The following is a 22,626-nucleotide window of genomic DNA, read 5'->3' as shown; positions in this document are numbered from 1 at the left end:
TCCAGGATCCTGTTTCTTCTGAGGCAATGTCAGTTGATCCAGATCACTCAGTTCATTGGTGAACAAGGAAGGTTCATCTTCCCAAGTCTCAATACCAAATAATTTGGCATTCAGCTTCATGATTGCACCAAGGTACTTGGTAACTTGCTCCTCAGTAACATCCTCATTCTTTTCAAAAGAGGAATACTCATCAGAGCTCATGAATGGCATAAGGAGGTTTAATGGAATCTCTATGATCTCTAGTTGAGTCTCAGATTCTTTTGGTTCCTCAGAAGGAAACTCCTTATTGATCACTGGACGTCCCAGGAGGTCTTCCTCCTTGGGATTCACGTCCTCCCCTTCTTCCTTGGATTCGGCCATGATGGTTATATCAATGGCCTTGCACTCTCCTTTTGGATTTTCTTCTGTATTACTTGGGAGAGTATTAGGAGGGATTTCAGTGATCCTTTTACTCAGCTGGCCCACTTGTGCATCCAAATTTCTAATGGAGGACCTTGTTTCATTCATGAAACTCACAGTGGCCTTAGATAGATCAGAGACTAAGTTTGCTAAATTAGAAGTATTTTGTTCAGAGTTCTCTGTCTGTTGCTGAGTGGATGATGGAAAAGGTTTACTATTGTTAAACCTATTTCTTCCACCATTATTAAAGCCTTGTTGAGGCCTTTGTTGATCCTTCCATGAGAGATTTGGGTGATTTCTCCATGAGGGGTTATAGGTGTTTCCATAAGGTTCACCCATGTAATTCACCTCTGCTATTGCAGGGTTTTCAGGATCATAAGCTTCTTCTTCAGAAGATGCCTCTTGAGTACTGTTGGATGCAGCTTGCATTCCATTCAGACTCTGAGAAATCATATTGACTTGCTGAGTCAATATTTTATTCTGAGCCAATATGGCATTCAGAGTATCAATTTCAAGAACTCCCTTCTTCTGAGGCGTCCCATTACTCACAGGGTTCCTCTCAGAAGTGTACATGAACTGGTTATTAGCAACCATGTCAATGAGTTCTTGAGCTTCTGCAGGCATTTTCTTTAGGTGAATGGATCCACCTGCAGAAGTATCCAATGACATCTTAGCTAATTCAGACAGACCATCATAGAATATATCCAGGATGGTCCATTCTGAAAGCATGTTAGAAGGACAATTTTTGGTCAGTTGCTTGTATCTCTCCCAAGCTTCATAGAGAGATTCACCTTCCTTCTGTCTGAAGGTTTGAACATCCACTCTAAGCTTACTCAGCTTTTGAGGAGGAAAGAACTTGGCTAAGAAAGTCGTGACCAGCTTATCCCAAGAGTTCAGGCTATCCTTGGGTTGAGAGTCCAACCACACTCTAGCTCTGTCTCTTACAGCAAAGGGGAAAAGCATGAACCTGTAGACTTCAGGATCTACTCCATTAGTCTTAACAGTATCACAGATCTGCAAGAATTCAGTTAAGAACTGAAAAGGATCTTCAGATGGAAGTCCATGAAACTTGCAGTTCTGCTGCATCAGAGAAACTAATTGACGTTTCAGCTCAAAATTGTTTGCTCCAATGGCAGGGATGGAGATGCTTCTTCCATGTAAATTGGAATTAGGTGCAGTAAAGTCACCAAGCATCCTCCTTGTATTATTATTATTATTTTCGGCTGCCATCTCCTCTTCCTGTTCGAAAATTTCTGAAAGGTGCTTGCTGGATTGTTGTAATTTAGCTTCTCTTAGTTTCCTCTTCAAAGTCCTTTTAGGTTCTGGATCTGCTTCAACAAGAATATTCTTGTCCTTGCTCCTGCTCATATGAAAAAGAGGGAACAGAAAAATAATAATAGGGATCCTTTTTACCACAGTATAGAGGTCCCTATGTGAGTAGAAGAAAAGAAGAAGAAAAGAATGTAATGTAAGGAAAGAAACACAAGGGTGAGGAGAGTAGAGATGTGAGATGAAGAGAAGTGTTGGTAGATGAATAAATAAATAGAATGAGATGAGAGAGAGAAGGAGAATTTTCAAAAATTATTTTTGAAAAATGGTTAGTGATTTTCGAAAATTAAAAGAAGAAATAAATTAAAATTGAATTTTGAAACAATTAGTTAATTAAAAAGAATTTTTGAAAAAGAGAGAGATATTTTCGAAAATTAGAGAGAGAGAGTTAGTTAGGTAGTTTTGAAAAAGATAAGAAACAACCAAAAAGTTAGTTAGTTAGTCGAAACAAATTTGAAAATCAATTTTGAAAAGATAAGAAGATAAGAAGTTAGAAAAGATATTTTAAAATCAAATTTTTGAAAAAGATATGATTTTGAAAAAGATAAGATAAAAAGATATTTTTGAAAAGATATGATTGAAATTAGTTTTGAAAAAGATTTGATTTTTTTTTTAAAATCACAATTAATGACTTGATTCACAAGAAATCACAAGATATGATTCTAGAACTTAAAGTTTGAATCTTTCTTAACAAGCAAGTAACAAGCTTGAAATTTTTGAATCAAAACATAATTGATGATGTTATTTTCAAAAATTATGTGGTAAAGATAAGAAAAAGATTTTTGAAAAATATTTTTAAAATTTTCGAAAATAACTAAGAAAAATGAAAAAGATTTGATTTTTGAAAAAGATTTTGAAAAAGGTGAAATTTGAAAATTTGATTTGACTCATAGAAAACAACTAGATTTTAAAAATTTTTGAAAAAGTCAACTCAAATTTTTGAATTTTATGAGAGGAAAAAGGGAAAGATATTTTTTTGATTTTTTTTGAATTTTTATGATGAGAGAGAAAAACATGAAAATGATGCAATGCATGAAAATTTTTAGATCCAAAACAATGAATGCATGCAAGAATGCTATGAATGTCTAGATGAACAGCAAGAACACTTTGAAGATCATGATGAACATCAAGAACTTATTTTTTGAAAATTTTATATGCAAAGAAAACATGCAAGACACCAAACTTAGAAATCTTTAATGCTTAGACACTAAGAATTCAAGAATGCATATGAAAAACAAGAAAAGACACAAAACAAGGAAACATCAAGATCAAACAAGAAGATTTACCAAGAACAACTTGAAGATCATGAAGAACATTATGAATGCATGATTTTTTTTTCGAAAAATGCAAAATGAATATGCAATTGACACCAAACTTACAATTTGACTCAAGACTCAAACAAGAAACATGAAATATTTTTTTTTATTTTTATGATTTTCTAATTTTTTTGTATTTTTCGAAAATTATTTGTGAAAAAGAAAAATAAGGATTCCAAAATTTTTAATATGAATTTCAGGAATCTTGCATTCTTAGTCTAAAGCTCCAATCTGAGGGTTAGACATGGCTTAATAACCAGTTGGTGCACGAAATTGTGATGTCCAGGCTCGAACAATCCCTGGCAACGTGAGCAACTTGGTACGCGTATTACACTTTAATAATGTAAAATTCATGGCTCTTTCTTTCCCTGGCAATGGCACCAAGAACATGGTGCCAATACCATGGTTCACAACTTCGATACAACTAACCAGCAAGTGCACTAGGTCGTCCAAGTAATACCTTACGTGAGTAAGGGTCGAATCCCACGGAGATTGTTGGTATGAAGCAAGCTATGGTCACCTTGCAAATCTCAGTTAGGCAGATATAAATGGATAATGGTGTTTTCGAATTTAATATAATAAAATAGGGATAGAAATACTTATGTAATTCATTGGTAGGAATTTCAGATAAGCGAATGGAGATGCTTTCGTTCCTCTGAACCTCTGCTTTTCTGCTATCTTCATCCAATCAGTCTTACTCTTTTCTATGGCTGGCTTTATGCAAGGGCATCACCGTTGTCAGTGGCTACATCCCCTCCTCTCAGTGAATAATATGCTCACGCACCCTGTCACGGCACGGCTATTCATCTGTCGGTTCCCGATCATGCTGGAATAGGATTCACCCTCCTTTTGCGTCTGTCACTAACGCCCAACAATCGCGAGTTTGAAGCTCGTCACAGTCATTCAATCATTGAATTCTACTCGGAATACCACAGAAAAGGTTTAGACTTTCCGGATTCTCTTGAATGCCGCCATCATTCTAGCTTATGCCACGAAGATTCTGGTTAGGAGATCTAAGAGATATTCATTCTAGCTTATTTCAAGTAGAACAGAAGTGTTTGTCAGGCACGCGTTCATAGGGGAGAATGGTGATGAGCGTCACACATAATCATCACCTTCATCACGTTCTTGGGTGCGAATGGATATCTTAGAAGCGAAATAAGATGAATTGAATAGAAAACAGAAGTACTTGCATTAATATTTGAGGAACAGCAGAGCTCCACACCTTAATCTATGGAGTGTAGAAACTCTACCGTATGAAAATACATAAGTGAAGGTTCAGGCATGGCCGAGATGACCAGCCCCCTAAAACGTGATCAATAGTCTCCTAAGATGAACAATGGATTAAAACTGAGACCAAAGATGTCTAATACAATAGTAAGAGGTCCTATTTATAATAAACTAGTCACTAGGGTTTACATGAGTAAGTAATTGATGCATAAATCCACTTCCGGGGCCCACTTTGTGTGTGCTTGGGCTGGGCTTGAGTGTTGCACGTGTAGAGGTCCTTCTTGGAGTTGAACGCCAGTTTTTGTGCCAGTTTGGGTGTTCAACTCTGGTTTTGGCTCCTTTTCTGGCGCTGGACGCCAGATTTGGGTAGAAAGCTGGCGTTGAACGCCAGTTTACGTCGTCTATTCTTGGCCAAAGTATGAACTATTATATATTTCTGGAAAGCCCTGGATGTCTACTTTCCAACGCAATTGGAAGCACACCATTTCGAGTTCTGTAGCTCCAGAAAATCCACTTTGAGTGCAGGGAGGTCAGAATCCAACAGCATCAGCAGTCCTTCTTCAACCTCTGAATCTGATTTCTGCTCAGGTCCCTCAATTTCAGCCAGAAAATACCTGAAATCACAGAAAAACACACAAACTCATAGTAAAGTCCAGAAATATGAATTTAACATAAAAACTAATGAAAACATCCCTAAAAGTAACTAGATCCTACTAAAAACATACTAAAAACAATGCCAAAAAGCGTATAAATTATCCGCTCATCACAACACCAAACTTAAATTGTTGCTTGTCCCCAAGCAACTGAAAGTCAAATAGGATAAAAAGAAGAGAATATACTATAAATTCCAAACTATCAATGAAACAGAGCTTCAATCATATGAGCGGGACTTATAGCTTTTTGCCTCTTGAATAGTTTTGGCATCTCACTTTATCCATTGAGGTTCAGAATGATTGGCATCTATAGGAACTTCAGATTTCGAATAGTGTTATTGACTCTCCTAGTTCAGTATGATGATTCTTGAACACAGCTTCTTTATGAGTCTTGGCCGTGGCCCTAAGCACTTTGTTTTCCAGTATTACCACCGGATACATAATTGCCACAGACACATAATTGGGTGAACCTTTTCAGATTATGACTCAGCTTTGCTAAAGTCCCCAATTAGAGGTGTCCAGGGTTCTTAAGCACACTCTTCTTTTGCTTTGGACCTTGACTTTAACCGCTCAGTCTCAAGTTTTCACTTGACACCTACACGCCACAAGCACATGGTTAGGGACAGCTTGGTTTAGCCGCTTAGACCAGGATTTTATTCCGTTAGGCCCTCCTATCCACTGATGCTCAAAGCCTTGGGATCCTTTTTATTGCCGTTGCCTTTTGGTTTTAAGGGTTATTGGCTTTTTGCTCTTGCCTCTTGGTTTTAAGAGCTTTTGGCTTTTTCTGCTTGCTTTTTCTTTTTCTTTCTATATTTTTTTTTTCGCCTATTTTTTTTTTCTGCAAGCTTTGTTCTTTGCTGCTTTTTCTTGCTTCAAGAATCATTTTTATGATTTTTCAGATTATCAAATAACATGTCTCCTAGTCATCATTCTTTCAAGAGCCAACATATTTAACATTCTTAAACAACAACTTCAAAAGACATATGCACTATTCAAGCATACATTCAGAAAACAAGAAGCATTGTCACCACATCAATATAATTAAACTAAGTTCAAGGATAAATTTGAAACTCATGTACTTCTTGTTCTTTTGAATTAAAACATTTTTCATTTAAGAGAGGTGATGGATTCATAGGACATTCATAACTTTAAGACAAAGTTACTAACTACTAATGATCATGTAATGAAGACACAAACACAGATAAGCACATAACATAGAAACGAAAAACAGAGGAAACAAGAACAAGGAATGAATCCACCTTAGTGATGGTGGCGTTTCCTTCTTGAGCAACCAATGATGTCCTTGAGCTCTTCTATGTCTCTTCCTTGTCTTAGTTGCTCCTCCCTCATTGCTTTTTGATCTTCTCTAATTTCATGAAGGATGATGGAGTACTCTTGATGTTCCACCCTTAGTTGCTTCCAATAATTGTGTGGAAGAAAATGTATCCCTTGAGGTATCTCAGGGATCTCTTGATTTGCAGTCAAATGTTCTACCACTGAGCTATAGACCCTTGATGGAAGCTTTTGTCTTCCCTTTCCTCTTTTTAGAGGTTTCTCTGGCCTTAGGTGCCATCAATGGTTATGGAAAAAACAAAAAAGCTATGCTTTTACCACACCAAACTTAGAATGTTGCTCGCCCTCGAGCAAAAGAAGAAAGAATAGAAGAAGAAGAAGATATGGAGGAGATGGGGGTGTGTATTCGGCCATATGGGTGGGATTGGGTGGGAAAGAGATATTGAATTTTGTAGGTAAGTGGGATGTATGGATGTGAGTGGTGAATGGAAAACAGAAGGGATGATCATGAATGGAAAGAGAGATGATGAGGCAGGTGGGGATCCTGTGGGGTCCACAGATCCTGAGATGATCCTGTGGGGTCCACAGATCCTGAGGTGTCAAGGCATTTACATCCCTGCACCAATTTAGGCATGTAAAATGCCCTTGCACACAACTCTGGGCGTTCAGCGCCGGGTTGGTGCCTATTTTGGGCGTTCAACGCCCCTTTGCTGCCATTTCTGGCGTTGAACGCCAGAACCATGCTTGTTCTGGGCGTTCAGCGCCAGGATGCTGCCCATTCTGGGCGTTCAGCGCCAGAACCATGCTCTATTCTGGCGTTTGAACGCCAGACAGATGCTCCTCCAGGGTGTGATTTTTCTTCTGCTGTTTTTTATTCCATTTTTGAATTTTTTGTTTATTTTGTGACTCCACATGATCATGAACCTATAAAGACATATAACTAAGGAAAATATAGTTAGATAAATAAAAATTGGGTTGCCTCCCAACAAGCACTTCTTTAATGTCAATAGCTTGACAGTGGGCTCTCATGGAGCCTCACAGATGTGCAGAGCTTTGTTGAGACTCTCCAACACCAAACTTAGAGTTTGGATATGGGAGTTCAACACCAAACTTAGAGTTTGGTTGTGGCATCCCAACATCAAACTTAGAGTTTGACTGTGGGGGCTCTGGTTGACTCTGCTTTGAGAGAAGCTTTTTCTGCTTCCTCTCCATGGTTGCAGAGGGAGATCCTTGAGTTTTAAACACAAGGGAGTCCTCATTCCATTGAAGGACTATTTCACCTCTGTCAACATCAATCACAGCTCTTGCTGTGGCCAGGAAAGGTCTTCCTAGGATGATGGATTCATCCTCTTCCTTTCCAGTATCCAGGACTATGAAATCAGCAGGGATGTAAAGGCCTTCAACCTTTACTAACACGTCCTCTACTTGTCCATAAGCCTGTTTTCTTGAACTGTCTGCCATCTCTAATGAGATTTTAGCAGCTTGCACCCCATAGATTCCCAGTTTCTCTATTACAGAGAGGGGCATGAGGTTTATTCCTGAACCAAGGTCACACAGGGCCTTAAAGATCATGGTGCCTATGGTACAAGGTATTATGAACTTTCCAGGATCCTGTCTCTTCTGAGGCAATGTCAGTTGATCCAGATCACTTAGTTCATTGATGAACAAGGGAGGTTCAACTTCCCAAGTATCAATGCCAAATAATTTGGCATTCAGCTTCATGATTGCACCAAGAAACTTGGCAGTTTGCTCTTCAGTAATATCCTCATTTTCTTCAGAAGAGGAATACTCATCAGAGCTCATGAAGGGCATAAGGAGGTTCAATGGAATCTCTATGGTCTCTAGATGAGCCTCAGAGTCCTTTAGTTCCTCAGAGGGAAGCTCCTTATTGGTCACTGGACGTCCCAGGAGGTCTTCCTCCTTGGGATTCACGTCCTCCTCTCCCTCATTGGGTTCGGCCATTTTGCTTATGTCAATGGCCTTGCACTCTCCTTTTGGATTCTCTTCTGTATTGCTTGGGAGAGTACTGGGAGGGATTTCAGTGATCCTTTTACTCAGCTGGCCCACTTGTGCTTCCAAATTTCTAATGGAAGACCTTGTTTCATTCATGAAACTCACAGTGGCCTTAGATAGATCAGAGACTAGATTTGCTAAATTAGAAGCATTTTGTTCAGAGTTCTCTGTCTGTTGCTGAGTGGATGATGGAAAAGGTTTATTATTGTTAAACCTGTTTCTTCCACCATTATTAAAGCCTTGTTGAGGCTTTTGATCCTTCCATGAGAAATTTGGATGATTTCTCCATGATGAGTTATAGGTGTTTCCATAAGGTTCACCTAAGTAATTCACCTCTGCTATTGCAGGGTTCTCAGGATCATAAGCTTCTTCTTCATAAGAAGCCTCTTGAGTACTGTTGGATGCAGCTTGCATTCCATGCAGACTCTGAGAGATCATATTGACTTGCTGAGTCAATATTTTATTCTGAGCCAATATGGCATTCAGAGTATCAACTTCAAGAACTCCCTTCTTCATAGGCGTTCCATTACTCACAGGATTCCTTTCAGAAATGTACATGAACTGGTTATTAGCAACCATGTCAATGAGTTCTTGAGCTTCTGCAGGCGTTTTCTTTAGGTGAATGGATCCACTTGCAGAAGTGTCCAGTGACATTTTTGGTAGCTCAGATAAACCATCATAGAATATGTCCAGGATGGTCCATTCTGAAAGCATGTCAGAATGACACTTTTTGGTCAACTGTTTGTATCTTTCCCAAGCTTCATAGAGGGATTCACCTTCTTTCTGTCTGAAGGTTTGAACATCAGCTCTAAGCTTGCTCAGCTTTTGAGGAGGAAAGTACTTGGCTAAGAAAGCCGTGACCAGCTTATCCCAAGAGTTCAGGCTGTCTTTGGGTTGAGAATCCAACCATAATCTAGCTCTGTCTCTTACAGCAAAAGGGAAAAGCATGAGCCTGTAGACTTCAGGATCTACTCCATTAGTCTTAACAGTATCACATATCTGCAAGAATTCAGTTAAGAACTAAAAAGGATCTTCAGATGAAAGTCCATGAAACTTGCAGTTCTGCTGCATCAGAGAAACTAATTGAGGTTTCAGCTCAAAGTTGTTTGCTCCAATGGCAGGAATGGAGATGCTTCTTCCATGTAAATTGGAATTAGGTGCAGTAAAGTCACCAAGCATCTTCCTTACATTATTATTATTTTGGGCTGCCATCTCCTCTTCCTGTTCGAAAATTTTTGAAAGGTTATTTCTGGATTGTTGTAATTTAGCTTCTCTTAATTTTTTCTTCAGAGTCCTTTCAGGTTCTGGATCTGCTTCCACAAGAATGTTCTTATCCTTGCTCCTGCTCATATGACAAAGAAGAAGGCACAGAAAAATAATAATAATAATAGAGATCCTTTATACCACAGTATAGGGATCCCTGTGTGAGTAGAAGAAGAGGGGGAGACAAAGAATGTAATATAATGGAAGAAACACAACTGTGAGGAGGCTAGATATGTGAGATGAGATGTTAGGATATGAATGAATAAATAGAATGGGATGGGAGAGGGAGAATTTTCGAAAATATTTTTTTGAAAAAGAGTTAGTGATTTTCGAAAATGGTTTTTGAAAAATGTTAGTATTTTTCGAAAATTTTTAAAATCAAAAATAAAAATAAGAATAACTAGTTAATTAAAAAGAAATTTTTGAAAAAGAGAGAAGATATTTTCGAAAATTAGAGAGAGAGAGTTAGTTAGGTAGTTTTGAAAAAGTTAAGAAACAAACAAAAAGTTAGTTAGTTAGTTGAAACAAATTTTGAAAAGATAAGAAGTTAGGAAGTTAGAAAAGATATTTTGAAAAAAATATTTTTTTGAAAAAGATAAGATAAGAAGATATTTTTGAAAAGATATGATTGAAATTAGTTTTGAAAAAGATTTGATTTTTAAAATCACAATTAATGACTTGATTCATAAGAAATCACAAGATATGATTCTAGAACTTAAAGTTTGAATCTTTCTTAACAAGCAAGTAACAAACTTCAAATTTTTGAATCAAAACATTAATTGTTTATGTTATTTTCGAAAATTTGGTATAAAATAGGAAAAATATTTTTGAAAAATATTTTTTTGAATTTTCGAAAATAACTAAGAAATTTGAAAAAGATTTGATTCTTGAAAAAGATTTTGAAAAAGATAAGATTTTCAAATTGAAAATTTGATTTGACTCATAAGAAACAACTTGATTTTAAAAATTTTTGAAAAAGTCAACTCAAATTTTCGAATTTGATGAGAGAAACAGGGAAAGATATTTTTTTATTTTTTGAATTTTTATGATGCAAGGGAAAAACAAGAAAAATGATGCAATGCATGAAATTTTTAGATCAAAACAATGAATGCATGCATGAATGATATGAGTGTCAAGATGAACACCAAGAACACTTTGAATGTCAAGATGAACATCAAGAACATATTTTTGAAAAATTTTTGATGCAAAGAAAACATGTAAGACACCAAACTTAGAATTCTTTAATGCTTAGGCACTAAGAATTCAAGAGTGCATATGATAAACATGAAAAGACACAAAACAAAAAATCATCAAGATTAAACAAGAAGACTTACCAAGAACAACTTGAAGATCATGAAGAACACTATGAATGCATGAAATTTTCGAAAAATGCAAGATGCATATGCAAGTGACACCAAACTTATGATATGACTCAAGACTCAAACAAGAAACACAAAAATATTTTTGATTTTTATGATTTTCTAATTTTTTTGGATTTTTATTTTATTTTTTCGAAAAATTCTTTTGAAAAAGAAAATAAGGATTCCAAAATTTTTAATATGAATTCCAGGAATCTTATGCTCTAAAGCTCCAATCAAAGGGTCAGGCTTGGCTCAATAGCCAGCCAAGCTTTAGTATGTAACTCAGACATGACACGCCTGACATTCCTCACATTCAACAGCCAATTGGCTAAGAAAGATAAAGAAGCTCTTCTCTTGAGAATAAGAATTGAGACATGGCTTTACAGCCAGCCAGGCTTCAACATGCTTCATGAAACACTAGAATTCATTCTTAAAAATTCTGAAGCCATAGAATAATTTATTTTTGAAAACATTTTTTTTTTCGAAAAAAAAAGGAGAAATTTTTGAAAGGTTTTTGAAAAATTTTTGAGAAGAAAACAAAAAGAAAATTACCTAATCTGAGCAATAAGATGAACCGTCAGTTGTCCAAACTCGAACAATCCCTGGCAACGGCGCCAAAAACTTGGTGCACGAAATTGTGATGTCCAGGCTCGAACAATCCCTGGCAACGTGAGCAACTTGGTACGCGTAATCGTGATTACACTTTAATAATGTAAAATTCATGGCTCTTTCTTTCCCTGGCAATGGCACCAAGAACATGGTGCCAATACCATGGTTCACAACTTCGATACAACTAACCAGCAAGTGCACTGGGTCGTCCAAGTAATACCTTACGTGAGTAAGGGTCGAATCCCACGGAGATTGTTGGTATGAAGCAAGCTATGGTCACCTTGCAAATCTCAGTTAGGCAGATATAAATGGATAATGGTGTTTTCAAATTTAATATAATAAAATAGGGATAGAAATACTTATGTAATTCATTGGTAGGAATTTCAGATAAGCGAATGGAGATGCTTTCGTTCCTCTGAACCTCTGCTTTCCTGCTATCTTTATCCAATCAGTCTTACTCCTTTCCATGGCTGGCTTTATGCAAGGGCATCACCGTTGTCAGTGGCTACATCCCCCCCTCTCAGTGAATAATATGCTCACGCACCCTGTCACGGCACGGCTATTCATCTGTCGGTTCCCGATCATGCTGGAATAGGATTCACCCTCCTTTTGCGTCTGTCACTAACGCCCAACAATCGCGAGTTTGAAGCTCGTCACAGTCATTCAATCATTGAATCCTACTCGGAATACCACAGACAAGGTTTAGACTTTCCGGATTCTCTTGAATGCCGCCATCATTCTAGCTTACGCCACGAAGATTCTGGTTAGGAGATCTAAGAGATATTCATTCTAGCTTATTTCAAGTAGAACAGAAGTGTTTGTCAGGCACGCGTTCATAGGGGAGAATGGTGATGAGCGTCACACATAATCATCACCTTCATCACGTTCTTGGGTACGAATGGATATCTTAGAAGCGAAATAAGATGAATTGAATAGAAAACATAAGTACTTGCATTAATCTTTGAGGAACAGCAGAGCTCCACACCTTAATCTATGGAGTGTAGAAACTCTACCGTATGAAAATACATAAGTGAAGGTTCAGGCATGGCCGAGATGGCCAGCCCCCTAAAACGTGATCAATAGTCTCCTAAGATGAACAATGGATTAAAACTGAGACCAAAGATGTCTAATACAATAGTAAGAGGTCCTATTTATAATAAACTAGTCACTAGGGTTTACATGAGTAAGTAATTGATGCATAAATCCACTTCCGGGGCCCACTTGGTGTGTGCTTGGGCTGGGCTTGAGTGTTGCACGTGTAGAGGTCCTTCTTGGAGTTGAACGCCAGTTTTTGTGCCAGTTTGGGCGTTCAACTCTGGTTTTGGCTCCTTTTCTGGCGCTGGACGCCAGATTTGGGTAGAAAGCTGGCGTTGAACGCCAGTTTACGTCATCTATTCTTGGCCAAAGTATGGACTATTATATATTTCTGGAAAGCCCTGGATGTCTACTTTCCAACGCAATTGGAAGCACGCCATTTCGAGTTCTGTAGCTCCAGAAAATCCACTTTGAGTGCAGGGAGGTCAGAATCCAACAGCATCAGCAGTCCTTCTTCAACCTCTGAATCTGATTTCTGCTCAAGTCCCTCAATTTCAGCCAGAAAATACCTGAAATCATAGAAAAACACACAAACTCATAGTAAAGTCCAGAAATTTTAATTTAACATAAAAACTAATGAAAACATCCCTAAAAGTAACTAGATCCTACTAAAAACATACTAAAAACAATGCCAAAAAGCGTATAAATTATCCGCTCATCACCAGTCAAGCTTTAGCATGTAAATCAGGTGGATCTGGAACAGCAACAGGTGGATTAGCAACAACTAGCTTGCTCTTGATAATATTGGATTGGGAGTCCCAGTCCAAATGAATTTAGACATGGCTTTACAGCCAGTCAGGCTTCAACATGCTTTATGAAACACTAGAATTCATTCTTAAAAAATTTTAGAATAATTTTCGAAAACAGATGAGAAATTTTTGAAAGAAATTTTTTTTTTGAAAAATTTTTGAAAATAAAACAAAAAGAAAATTACCTAATCTGAGCAACAGGATGAACCGTCAGTTGTCCAAACTCGAACAATCCCCGGCAACGGCGCCAAAAACTTGGTATGCAAAATTGTTACTCAGGTTGTAAAATTTGTTGTTCGTTCTCTTCCTGGCAATGGCACCAAAAACGGATGCACAGAACCATAGTCCAAACATAACTTCACAACTTCGCACAACTAACCAGCAAGTGCACTGGGTCGTCCAAGTAATAAAACCTTACGTGAGTAAGGGTCGATCCCACGGAGATTGTTGGTATGAAGCAAGCTATGGTCACCTTGTAAATCTCAGTCAGGCGGATATCAAATGGTTATGGAGTTTTCGAATAATAATAAATAAATAGAAAATAAGGATAGAAGTACTTATGTAATTCATTGGTGAGAATTTCAGATAAGCGTATAGAGATGCTTTTGTTCTTCTGAACCTCTGCTTTCCTGCTGTCTTCATCCAATCAGTCTTACTCCTTTCCATGGCTGGCTTTATGTAAGGACATCACCATTGTCAATGGCTACTTTTCATCCTCTCTGTGAAAATGGTCCGATGCGCTGTCACTGCATGGCTAATCATCTGGAGGCATCACCGTGGCCAATGGCTGCATCCCATCCTCTTGTGAAAATGGTCCAAATGCTCTGTCACAGCACGGCTAATCATCTGAGGTTCTCGATCATACTGGAATAGGATTCACCCTCCTTTTGCGTCTGTCACTACGCCCAGCACTCGCGAGTTTGAAGTTCGTCAAAGTCATTCAATCCCAGAGTCCTACTCGGAATACCACAGACAAGGTTTAGACTTTCCGGACTCTCATGAATGCCGCCATCAATCTAGCTTATACCACGAAGATTCTGACTAAGAGATCCAAGAGATACTCATTCAATCTAAGGTGGAACGGAAGTGGTTGTCAGGCACGCGTTCGTGGGGGAATGATGATGATTTTTACGTTCATCACATTCATATTGAAGTGCGAATGAATATCTTAGAAGCGGAATAAGTTGAATTGAATAGAGAAACAGTAGTACTTTGCATTAATTCATGAGGAACAGCAGAGCTCCACACCTTAATCTATGGAGTGTAGAAACTCTACCGTTGAAAAATACATAAGTGAAAGGTTCAGGCATGGCCGAATGGCCAGCCCCCAAAACGTGATCACAGGATCAAAAATACAATCCAGGATGTCAAATACAATAGTAAAAAGTCCTATTTATACTAAACTAGTTACTAGGGTTTACAGAAGTAAGTAATTGATGCATAAATCCACTTCCGGGACCCACTTGGTGTGTGCTTGGGCTGAGCTTGAATGTTACACGTGCAGAGGCTCTTTCTGGAGTTGAACGCCAGGTTGTAACGTGTTTCTGGCGTTCAACTCTGGTTCGTGACGTGTTTCTGGCGTTTAACTCCAGACAGCAACGTAGAACTGGCGTTCAACACCATTTTACGTCGTCTAAACTCGGCCAAAGTATGGACTATTATATATTGCTGGAAAGCCCTGGATGTCTACTTTTCAACGCAATTAAAAGTGCGCCATTTTGAGTTCTGTAGCTCCAGAAAATATACTTTGAGTGTAGGGAGAATCCAACAGCATCAGCAGTCCTTCTTCAACCTCTGAATCTGATTTTTGCTCAAGTCCCTCAATTTTAGCCAGAAAATACCTGAAATCATAGAAAAATACACAAACTCATAGTAAAGTCCAGAAATGTGAATTTAACATAAAAACTAATAAAAACATCCCTAAAAGTAACTAGATCCTACTAAAAACATACTAAAAACAATGCCAAAAAGCGTATAAATTATCCGCTCATCAGAAGTCCTCCAAACAAGAAAAGGTAACTCCAGGAAGCAACAATCAAGCAGCAACCACCCAACCAGCAACCAGTTAACCCGCAACAAATCATCCGTCTCATCCTATGCAAGGTGCATCATAGGGGACCGTTACAAGGCTTGCTAACTTCATGAAGTATGTTCCAAACCTTGGATTCAGACCACCCAGAAATAAAAAATGAAGACTAGAATTATTACGTTTAGGAGAAGATTATTTTATTTATCTATTTTGATGAAGCAGTGTGCTTTCTGAATTTTGAACCCAGTGTTGGGGATTTTAGTGTTCAAAACTTGTGTTCTCAATATGTTGAGAGCTTTGATATACTTGTTGAATATTGTCCTGACTCTGTAATGCCTATTTTAAATATATTTTCTGCATTATGAATATATGAATATGGATTATGACTCCCTTGAATTGAGCTGTGGCAGATTTTTTTTTTCTTGGTCTCTGATATGCAATTAAGATTAATTCCATTAGATGAATCTATTAGTAGTGCAGGAACAATTATTTACATATAACCTCTTGTTTATTCAAATTCCAAATTATTCTTACATTGTCATGTCAAACAGTTTAATCTGCATTTCTTTCAACCAAAAGGACAGGTACAAGTACATGAACAGAACAACATATACATATCCCATGTCACATATTTTTTTGCTAAATACAATTGACTCTGTTGCCTATCCAACCTTAAAACAAGTACAACAACTGTAATCAGTAGCAGTAGCATACATGTAAACAGCAAAATCCCCCCTCCCCCATTTTGAGAACTCTAACTTCAGAATCTAATCTTCATCCTCCATTCTTTGTTGTCATTTAAAGAGCTTGTTCTACCATTACATGTTACCGCATCTTCTTCCAGAATTTTATCCACCCACAGAAACAACCCACACCACCTCTTACCTGCAGTCTGCACCCAATAAAATGAATCAACCAAGTTTACATCCAGAATTACAGCAAACAATAGCATCAAACACTTACATTGTAGTATGGGCAACCCACAAACGGTCTCCCTGGATTAGAATCCGTCGCTGACCATCGCAACACTGGTCTCGACCCGCACCCACACCATTCTGGCAGACGCGCATCTCTGTTTCTATTCATTCTCCTCATGATGCTTCCAAATGATCGTGGGTTGTTGGAGCTCCCAGCTGCGTTGCTCGTGCTAGCCATAACGTGTGGTTTTCGAAGATGGAGAAGACACTGTAGAGGAGAGTCACCTTTGGTGTGATGGAGAAGAGAGGAGAAGAGAGTGTGCGATGGAGAAAAAAGGAGAAGAGAATCAATTGGGGTTAGGGTTTTTAACCTCAATTTAGGGACCAAATTGAGTCAAAACAGTTTACGTCGCCACGTCAGCTAGCTGTTGTGCTGACAGCGTGTCACCAACGAGTCCAAGTCAGCTTTTCGGTTGCGCCAGCTGGATAAAATTGGCCGGAAGGACGAGTCTGAGTTCCGGAGTGCAACTTCAGGAATGAATATGAGTAATTTTTAACTTCAAGGATCACTATGAGGCTCGACGGTAATTTCAGGGACCACTTTGAGACTTATCTCAATAGTGACTCAAAGACAAGTGTATTAAAGGCTTTCACATAGGAAGAAAAATGTCCAAAATTTTGATAAAAGAAACGATAACATTGCTTATTTGCTTGGGAAGCGTATTAGCTTCACAATATTTTAGATTGATTTTTGATGATTAACAAATTAAATATAATTCAATAATTTTAGTAATTGCTATTTAACGTTTTTTCAAGTTTGTATTACGCTAAGGATTTTTTTTTAAATAATATAAGCAAATTATGTAAAACATGAATCCGAATGTTAATGAACCTCATAAATCTTAGTTGACTAATAAAATTACCTCAGAAACAATATACATGTTCTATAAGTGAGAAAGCCTTAAAAGTATAAAAGCGTTAGAACATCAAGTAAAATATCAAATTGGGTAAAATACTAAATTGGTTCCTATATTTGAGGTAATCCTGTTTTAGTTCTTAAGGTTTAAAGTGTTCTATTTGAATTAAAAAAGTTTCATTTAGTTTCAATATAATCCCACGGTGAGGTTAAGATTAAATAATTAATAGAATGTTCTACATGATAGCAGTACAAGAACAAAGTCGATAATCTAGAGAACAAATACAAGCTCCAAAAACACAAAATCAACTGTAAATGCATCAATACATTCATTGGATGGATCCTTTTTGTAGATTCTTTGGATCTTCTTCTTCGACTCCCTCCATTGCTGTCCGTTACTATTACTTTACTGTCTTCTCTTTTTTTATTAGATGAATTTTAGTATGGTTAAGTTATGGTGGTGACTACGATGCTTATGCAAGTGTTGTTAAAATTAAAGTTATAGTTTTTTATATTTTAGTAATACTTTTTTCTTAGTTATACTTTTTAAAAAGTGTCGTTTAACAATAAAAAAATTATTTTAATTTTAGCAACACCTTTTAAAACACTTTTTTAATTACAGTCATACTAGCATGACCCTTTCTATTTCCGGTCACTTGTTTGTTTGTTTAATGAGTTTGGAAAAAAGCTGAGAGTCTATTTGTTTTCATGATTTGTTTTTCTTGTAGCCTGTAGGCGCTTAATTAAACTTGTGGTTTGCTCAATTGAGACACTTAAGGCATGATCTCTTTGTTTCTTACAATTACCACTATAAGTTTAATCTGCAAAATGGACTTTCTTTTATGTTGTGATAATATTACAACCTGTGAGTAATTTAATTGAAGTAATTTACTCGAAAGGGATCAAAAGAGATTTAAGCATAAATGGGTTGGGTTTAGACACAATTCATGTCAAGTGCATTTAGCTTATAGCAGTTTTGAAAGGAATGCGTACGTGCCATTCTTCTCAATTTGTAGCTTAGTATATATTCTTTCAAAATTTGAACGCATTCTCATTTATCTACTATTCAAAATTGCTTTCCCTTTCTTACTCAGCACCATGTCCAATTAATTGGGTTATAGATCGTAATAAGACCAAGTGTTTTCTTCATATTAGGAGACCTCAACTTAGAATAAATCAAAGACCTGTTGCTGAAGAATCTGGAGAAGTTAGTTGTGATAGGTGAAATAATTAATCTAGTTAGTTAAGTCAGTTCTGAGAAGTTAGTTAGATGGTATGACACCCTGGCACTGGTAGTTAGATAGTTGGTTAATTTAACTACTCTAGTTTAGTTGATATTAATTTCTTTCTTACAAATTTTGTTATTCTCTCACACAAATGTTTGTATGTAATTTTTAATCATCATTGCTATCTAAAATGTAACCATAGAAAAATTCCCACTGACGCTTGCTCAAGGGATTGCGTACGTTCTAGAATTTTGTTTTTCTTTCTTTCATAACTTAGTTACTTTCCACATGTTAATCTTGAACTTCTCTTCTCTTCATCTAGATGCATGTTTTCACCTTAATTAATGAAAATCGTTGAGGATTCAAGTTGCCTTTTTGGCTGCCACTAACAGTAGAAGTTCAGGTCAGTGTTTGACCTTCACGTAATAAGATACAATAACGTCGTTTAATCCATGTAAGTAACTCCTATTTTTGTTATTAATGTTATTGTTTGTGTTTTTTATTATTATTGTTATGTCCCTGTCCATTGCCATCTTTTTTGCCATCTTATGTCAACGCAAATAGAGCGAATGAAAGACAACTCAAACAAGAATAGAAGAAGCACTACAAATTAATAATAACAATATATATATGTATTTGAATTCAAAATGATTAAGGTAATACGAAGAAATTTAGAATCTTAACAATAATTAGAAGAACAGGTAACACGAAATGAATCATCTTAATCTTTCCTTAAAAACATCAACGGAGAAAAATTAAGATGATCCATTTTCACATCTAACAAAACTAAGGTATAGTTAGATCTATGATATAAGCCCCAACAACAGAGCCCAAAGCTAATTAATTGATGGACAGACAGAAAGGCTAACCCTATAGCCCAAAAAAGACTTTTAACAATGGGTACACAACCCCCAAAAAAAAGGCACAAAGTTTATAATACTATATATATATAGCTGCACTCATTCTTGAGATTTAGCACCCAACTCAAGCCATGACATGGATTCAGCTGGCTTGTTAGCGCTCCCAATGGGATTTGCTGCTTGATATGGACCCTTTGATGCAATTCTGCAAAAATCAAAGAACATAAAATTAAGTCAATTGGGTAAAATCAACTTGATTAAAAGGTCAAAGCTTTAATTATATGTGAATTGCAGCTTCAATTTGTGCAAGGGGAAAAATCAATTCAAAAAAACTAATTTCATTTCATTTTTGAAGTACCTAGTAATCAAGTTTGTTTGTTTCAGTCAAAGGATAAAAAGGAGATTTTCTTTGTTAGAGGAAACCAAATGAAACATGAACCAAAGAAGACCAAACATGTGAGAAGCCTTTTATCAATTAATTTGATTTGAGGATCACAGCTCTAAAAAAGGTTAAAACATACAAAACATTGAGAGACCAAGCAAAACACCAATCTTTAAAATTGTTGTTTATTTTTGGTTGAGAGTGCCTACCTATCCTTTCTCTTCTCCAGGAACCGATGAAGCGAAGCTTTTCTTGCAATTGGTAGATCTGCATCGAAAGGAAAATTTACGATCAGCAAAAACTTGATCCACAACAGCACAAAAGGTTTTCTTTTCAGCCAAGTTACAAATAGTAGATCCAAAAGAATAATTTACCACAAACAACAGGTCTGGACTGAGGTTTTGAGTGCTCATGGATCGAATTGCTACCGGAACTAGCAACGATATTCACGTTAGGAAAGGCTTGAACACTCGAATCAGCAGCAGATGTTCTGGCCAAATTAGGAGGAAATGAAGGCTGGCTCTGAGTGTAGGTGTAGACAGAGTTGTTCTGGCTTTGAGAGACTCCTTTCTTGGCAAAAGCCATGAGCTCGTTCGCCTTCTCAGCAGGACAATCATCCAACACAACAACTTGACCATTATAGAAGATTGTCAATTGTGCAGTTTTCAGGCCCTTGCTCACAGACTTAACTGCACTGCAAGTCATGAATAAATAATCACACATTAGCCTAACCAAAAATTTTAATACAATTGGATTAAAGGTTTTTGGTAATGACACCCGTTAAGGATTCGAGAACAGGAAAGTTTCTAACATAATTTAATGTATTAGTCATAGTTACATGAAATACGGGAGTGGGTACGCAATACACAGCACGCCATATGCATGCGGTACGTGTAAATTGGTACCCGGTACCCTACATAATTGGTGAATTCATGTAACTAGGTTATGGTATTAGTAACTTAACCTTTTATTTCTTCGATTCAATTTTTCCACCAGAACCCTTAAATTAAATTGCAATCAAAGTAGTTCCCAAATTGGGATTTAGATATGTGAAATTCAATTAGTGATTAAATCTGTAACAATTATGAATAGGTATGTTACACATAATAAGCTTTTTTCCATATCAATTATCAAATTGTTAAGGAATGGGAAGTAATAAACAAACCTGGAATTGATCAAGTTTGGAATTTCTTCAGAGGGAAGATTGGCACGATAAGCACCTTGTGGAGAGAGCAAATCCATGGCTGTGCCAGTGAGTGTGAGGCTTTTTGGTGCAACGTTGTTTTCTTTGGTAGGAAATAGGTTCATAGTTGTTGCAGACTGACACGATGTTTCAGGTGACCCTGCACAATTTCCAGATTCAGATAAATTCTTTTTCGAATTAAAAAAAAAAATCTTAACTTTGTAAGGACTAAGGAGAAATTTTTTGGATACTTAGGTAGCACACATAAATACCCCAAAAAATAAAATAAAATTAGAACAAAGAATTGCTTCCTTTCATGAAATTTGTCTTCTCCCTATTTCAAAATCAAGGGCAAAATTAATTAAGCCATGTGTTAGATCTGTGAGTTTGAGTTTGAAAAAGATTAATAAATCAATTTCCCATACAAGAAACTTTCAAACCCTTAAGAAAGGAATTAGTTTGTAACAAAAAAAACTTTCAATTTCTTTTTTTTTTTTCCCCTTTAAAGTACTAGCCAAAAAAATATATATATAACCCAAAACGACATAATTTAAGAGCATCTTAAATTTTCGAAAATAATAATAGTGATAATAATTGGGAGAATTTAATTATCCATACCACTTGGTTCGGTGTTGCATGTGATGCCGAGGGTAAGATCTCCAAAGTTGCCCTTTTCTTTGATGTATTGACTCAACAAACTGCAAGTCTGAGAGAAGCTCGATTTTTCCGGTGACCTCGCCGGCTTCTGGCCGGAAATTTCCGAGTATTCCGACGAACTAGACATAGTAGCAGTATTCAACCTTAAAAGCACCCAAATATATTTGGCCGTATAAAAAGTTGAAGCAGCGTTAACAAATCCCTAATCAACGGTTGGAGATATTGAAGAGGATTCTAACAAAGAAGGAACCGCTATTTGTGTTTAAAGTACTGATGATCTTCGTCGCCAAGGACTTGATATATAAATGAGAAAACAATTATGACCAATTTTCATTGGCCCAATAAAAAATAAATATATTTGGTGTTGGAGGTGGGAAATTGAAGCACGAGGAATATGTGAGTGTTTTCTTTTTCTTTTATAAAAAAATAAATGAATAAAAAAAGTAAGAGGTTGCTTTTCTTGCCGCTGTTCTCGACTGTATTGTTATGCTGTTTCATTTGGTCTCTCCAACCCCACTCTCGCATTACTTTAATTTAATCCATTATCATCATTATCTTTTATTTTTGTTTTTACTTTTTATATTTGTTTGGCTTAGTTTGCGTAATTTTATTTTCCACCACGTGTTGTTTCCGCGTCAGTTAAAATTAATGGAAACGGCCAACTGATCCGGATTCCGTAAGGGGGGGCCGCCTTACTTTCCTTCCCATTTTTGCCTTTGTTTCCTCGAATTAATTACGTAAATATCCAACTAATAAATCAATTTTTTTTAACTTACTAATTCAAAAATATTATTTATACACCAAAATCAACTATTAAAATCAGTTATTAATATATTTATGTATAAATATATATATAATTTAATTTATTTTCTAAATTTAAATTTAAATTTTTTATGACAAATAAATAAATTTAAATTCTAAATTTTTTTATGACAAATACGTAATTTGATTATTTTAATATTTGATTTTTCACTTTATTATTTTTTCCTTTTATTTTTTTTTCTCACCAAAATTTAAGTTTAATTATTCTATTTCATTTTATAGTTTTATTTAATTTTTAATTAATTCTTTGAAATTTAAATAATTTAATAACATTTCTGCCGTTTAAAAAATTGTTCAATTAAGACCGTATTTTTATCAATTATT

At 36.4% G+C, this 22,626-nt stretch overlaps 1 protein-coding gene and 2 non-coding genes across 3 annotated transcripts; 2 read left to right on the top strand and 1 right to left on the bottom strand.

Annotated features, from left to right (window-relative positions):
- The first annotated feature begins 1,122 nt into the window (after nt 1-1,122).
- On the top strand, nt 1,123-1,230 carry LOC112739128 (small nucleolar RNA R71). The gene has a single exon (XR_003170068.1). It is a non-coding gene; the product is annotated as a small nucleolar RNA R71 (small nucleolar RNA).
- A 7,715-nt stretch (nt 1,231-8,945) lies between these two features.
- LOC112739370 (small nucleolar RNA R71) lies at nt 8,946-9,049 on the top strand. The gene has a single exon (XR_003170309.1). It is a non-coding gene; the product is annotated as a small nucleolar RNA R71 (small nucleolar RNA).
- A 9,959-nt stretch (nt 9,050-19,008) lies between these two features.
- On the bottom strand, nt 19,009-22,099 carry LOC112738365 (protein TIFY 10A). The gene is made up of 5 exons (XM_025788790.3): nt 21,442-22,099; nt 20,806-20,983; nt 20,015-20,334; nt 19,850-19,907; nt 19,009-19,463 (listed from the first exon to the last, which is right to left on the bottom strand). The coding sequence occupies exons 1-5, from the start codon at nt 21,605-21,607 to the stop codon at nt 19,358-19,360; spliced, it is 828 nt and encodes a 275-aa protein (XP_025644575.1). The 5' UTR covers nt 21,608-22,099; the 3' UTR covers nt 19,009-19,357.
- Between the last annotated feature and the right edge of the window lie 527 nt (nt 22,100-22,626).

Source organism: Arachis hypogaea, chromosome 13 (genome assembly GCF_003086295.3).
Source record: "Arachis hypogaea cultivar Tifrunner chromosome 13, arahy.Tifrunner.gnm2.J5K5, whole genome shotgun sequence".
Taxonomy (NCBI): Eukaryota; Viridiplantae; Streptophyta; class Magnoliopsida; order Fabales; family Fabaceae; genus Arachis; species Arachis hypogaea.
This window is presented reverse-complemented; position numbering and strand designations above follow the sequence as displayed.

What these genes read in the sequence shown, in the direction of transcription:
- LOC112738365 (XM_025788790.3), bottom strand. Translation starts at nt 21,607, where the DNA reads ATGTCTAGTTCGTCGGAATACTCGGAAATTTCCGGCCAGAAGCCGGCG. An exon ending in ATGCAACACCGAACCAAGTG is followed by an intron (nt 20,984 to 21,441) that starts GTATGGATAATT and finishes GAAATTGTGCAG; the next exon opens with GGTCACCTGAAACATCGTGT. An exon ending in CTGGAGAAGAGAAAGGATAG is followed by an intron (nt 19,464 to 19,849) that starts GTAGGCACTCTC and finishes TGATTTTTGCAG; the next exon opens with AATTGCATCAAAGGGTCCAT.